The sequence below is a fragment of the Balaenoptera acutorostrata genome, chromosome 4 (genome assembly GCF_949987535.1).
Source record: "Balaenoptera acutorostrata chromosome 4, mBalAcu1.1, whole genome shotgun sequence".
Classification (NCBI taxonomy): domain Eukaryota; kingdom Metazoa; phylum Chordata; class Mammalia; order Artiodactyla; family Balaenopteridae; genus Balaenoptera; species Balaenoptera acutorostrata.
The window spans coordinates 47,053,468-47,056,340 of NC_080067.1; the positions used below are offsets into that span (position 1 = coordinate 47,053,468).

Below are 2,873 nucleotides of genomic sequence, written 5' to 3' on the forward strand. Positions count from 1 at the left end.
TATCAGTTTCCCCTTTTATGGCTGTTAGCATTTGCCTTATGTATTGAGGTGCTCCTATGTTGGGTGCATAAATATTTACAATTGTTATATCTTCTTCTTGGATCGATCCCTTGATCATTATGTAGTGTCCTTCTTTGTCTCTTGTAATAGTCTTTATTTTGAAGTCTATTTTGTCTGATATGAGGATTCCTTCTCCAGCTTTCTTTTGATTTCCATTTGCATGGAATATCTTTTTCCATTTCCTCACTTTCAGTCTGTATGTGTCTGAGGTGGGTCTGACGTGGGTCTCTTGTAGACAGCATATATACAGGTCTTGTTTTTGTATTCATTCAGCCAGTCTATGTATTTTGGTTGGAGCATTTAATCCATTTACATTTAAGGTAATTATCGATATGTATGTTCCTATTACCATTTTCTTAACTCTTTTGGATTTGTTTTTGTAGGTCTTTTCCTTCTCTTGTGTTTCCTGCCTAGAGAAGTTCCTTTAGCATTGGTTGTAAAGCTGCTTTGGTGGTGCTGAATTCTTTTAGCTTTTGGTTGTCTGTGAAGCTTTTAATTTCTCCATCGAATCTGAATGAGATCCTTGCTGGGTAGAGTAATCTTGGTTGTAGGTTTTTCCCTTTCATCACTTTAAATATGTCCTGCCACTCCCTTCTGGCTTGCAGGGTTTCTGCTGAAAGATCAGCTGTTAACCTTATGGGGATTCTGTATGTAATTTGTTGTTTTTCCCTTGGTGCTTTTAATATTTTTCTTTGTATTTAATTTTTTTTTTTTTAGCCAGAGTTTTATATTTTAAAATTAAAAATGATACAGACTTAATTTTATTCCAGAAAAATTCATTGCTTCTGAGTTGGTGCATCACAATATGGCACATTTTCTATAAGAAGGTCTTTCCTAGGGACCATTTTCAGTGTATTGTGGTCTGTGTGAATACCTTGTATAACAGATGTTCTGAGTATCAGTTCAACATCAGAACCTATTTTTGTTAGCTCTTCTATTTTCTTAGGAGAAGTTTCACTTTTATTACATTTGAATTCTTCATTTATCTTTATTCTGGCTGCTTCTAGTGCCCTAGCATCATTTTTAAAAACTTGTTGTCTGGTCCTGTGCAGTGTTTTAAAGAGCTGTAAAACCTTGGCCGCCTGATCCATGGCTCTCCTCACAGCTCCGGCTACTCTGTATTTAATTTTTGATAGCTTGATTAATATGTGTCTTGGCATGTCTCTCCTTGGATTTATCCTGTATGGGACTCTCTGCATTTCCTGGACTTGATTGAGTATTTGCTGTCCCATATTAGGCAAGTTTTCAACTATAATCTCTTCAAATATTTTCTCAGTCCCTCTCTTTTTCTCTTCTTCTTCTGGGACCCCTATAATTTGAATGTTGGTGCGTTTAATGTTGTCCCAGAGGTCTCTGAGACTGTCCTCAATTCTTTTCATTCTTTTTTCTTTATTCTGCTCTGCAGTAGTTATTTCCACTATTTTATCTTCCAGGTCACTTATCCGTTCTTCTGCCTCAGTTATTCTGCTGTTGATGCCTTCTAGAGAATTTTTATTGTCATTTATTGTGTTGTTCTTCATTGTGTGTTTGCTCTTTAGTTCTTCTATGTCCTAGTTAAATGTTTCTTGTATATTCTGCATTCTATTTCCAAGATTTTGGATCATCTTTACTATCATTATTCTGAATTCTTTTTCAGGTAGACTGCCTATTTCCTCTTCATTTGTTTGGTCTGGTGGGTTTTTACCTTGCTCCTTCATCTGCTGTGTGTTTCTCTGTCTTCTCATTTTGCTTAACTTACTATGTTTAGGGTCCTCTTTTTGCAGGCTGCATATCCGTAGTTCCCGTTGTTTTTGGTGTTTGCCCCCAGTGGCTAAGGTTGGTTCATTGGGTTGTGTAGGCTTCCTGGTGGAGGGAACTAGTGCCTGTGTTCTGCTGGATGAGGTTGGTACTTGTCTTTCTGGTGGGCAGGACCACATCCGGTGGTGTGTTTTGGGATGTCTGTGGCCTTATTATGATTTTAGGCAGCCTCTCTGCTAATGGGTGGGGTTGTGTTCCTGTCTTGCTAGTTGTTTGGCATATGGTGTCCAGCACTGTAGCTTGCTGGTCATTGAGTGGAGCTGGGTCTTAACGTTGCACTGGAGATCTCTGGGAGAGCTTTCACCATTTGATATTAAATGGAGCTGGGAGGTCTCTGGTGGACCAGTGTCCTGAACTTGGCTCTCCCACCTCAGAGGCACAGGCCTGACACGCGGCCGGAGCACAAAGACTCTGTCAGCCCCACGGCTGCTAGTGTTGGAGAGTCTCCTACAGAGGCGGGGGGGTGGCTGTGGCTTTCCGTGGGGACAAGAACACTGGCAGCAGAAGTTCTGGGAAGTACTTCTTGGCATAAGCCCTCCCAGAGCCCGCCATTAGCCCCACCAAAACTCTATCCTTTCTTATGGGCAGCTGATTGGCTCTGGAAATAACTTTCCCCAAATGAGGAGGAAGTTTCCTTTAGATGAGTTAGATGTTTTTAAAAAAATACTTTGTGTATTTAATGAAATTACTCCTTTGATCCAACCCATAAGCAAGATATGTTGACTTTCTAGCTCCAAAAGGTATGTAACACTAGACCGTGTGTCTCTGTCTCTGATGCCACCACCTTAGTCTGGCTCTCATCTGTGCTAGGACCTCCTGCTCAGACTCATGCCCCATCCCATCCACTCACAACAGCCAGTGTCCTCATCTTACATTGTAAAGGACCCCACCCTCCACATCGCCTCCCTGCTTAAAGACCTGCAATGAGAGAAGTTTGAATTCCCCTAATGCAATGCCCCTTCTGTGCCCCACTGTCCCCCACCCACTGTTACTTTCTCTCCAGCACTCTGCTGTTT

The 2,873-nt window shown here is 41.2% G+C and overlaps 1 protein-coding gene across 1 annotated transcript; it reads right to left on the reverse strand.

Annotated features, from left to right (window-relative positions):
- Window positions 1–835: 835 nt before the first annotated feature.
- On the reverse strand, window positions 836–1,170 carry LOC103009253 (complex III assembly factor LYRM7-like). Its single transcript, XM_057545896.1, has one exon. It carries the CDS (start codon window positions 1,149–1,151, stop codon window positions 837–839), a length of 315 nt encoding a protein of 104 aa, XP_057401879.1. The 5' UTR covers window positions 1,152–1,170; the 3' UTR covers window position 836.
- Between the last annotated feature and the right edge of the window lie 1,703 nt (window positions 1,171–2,873).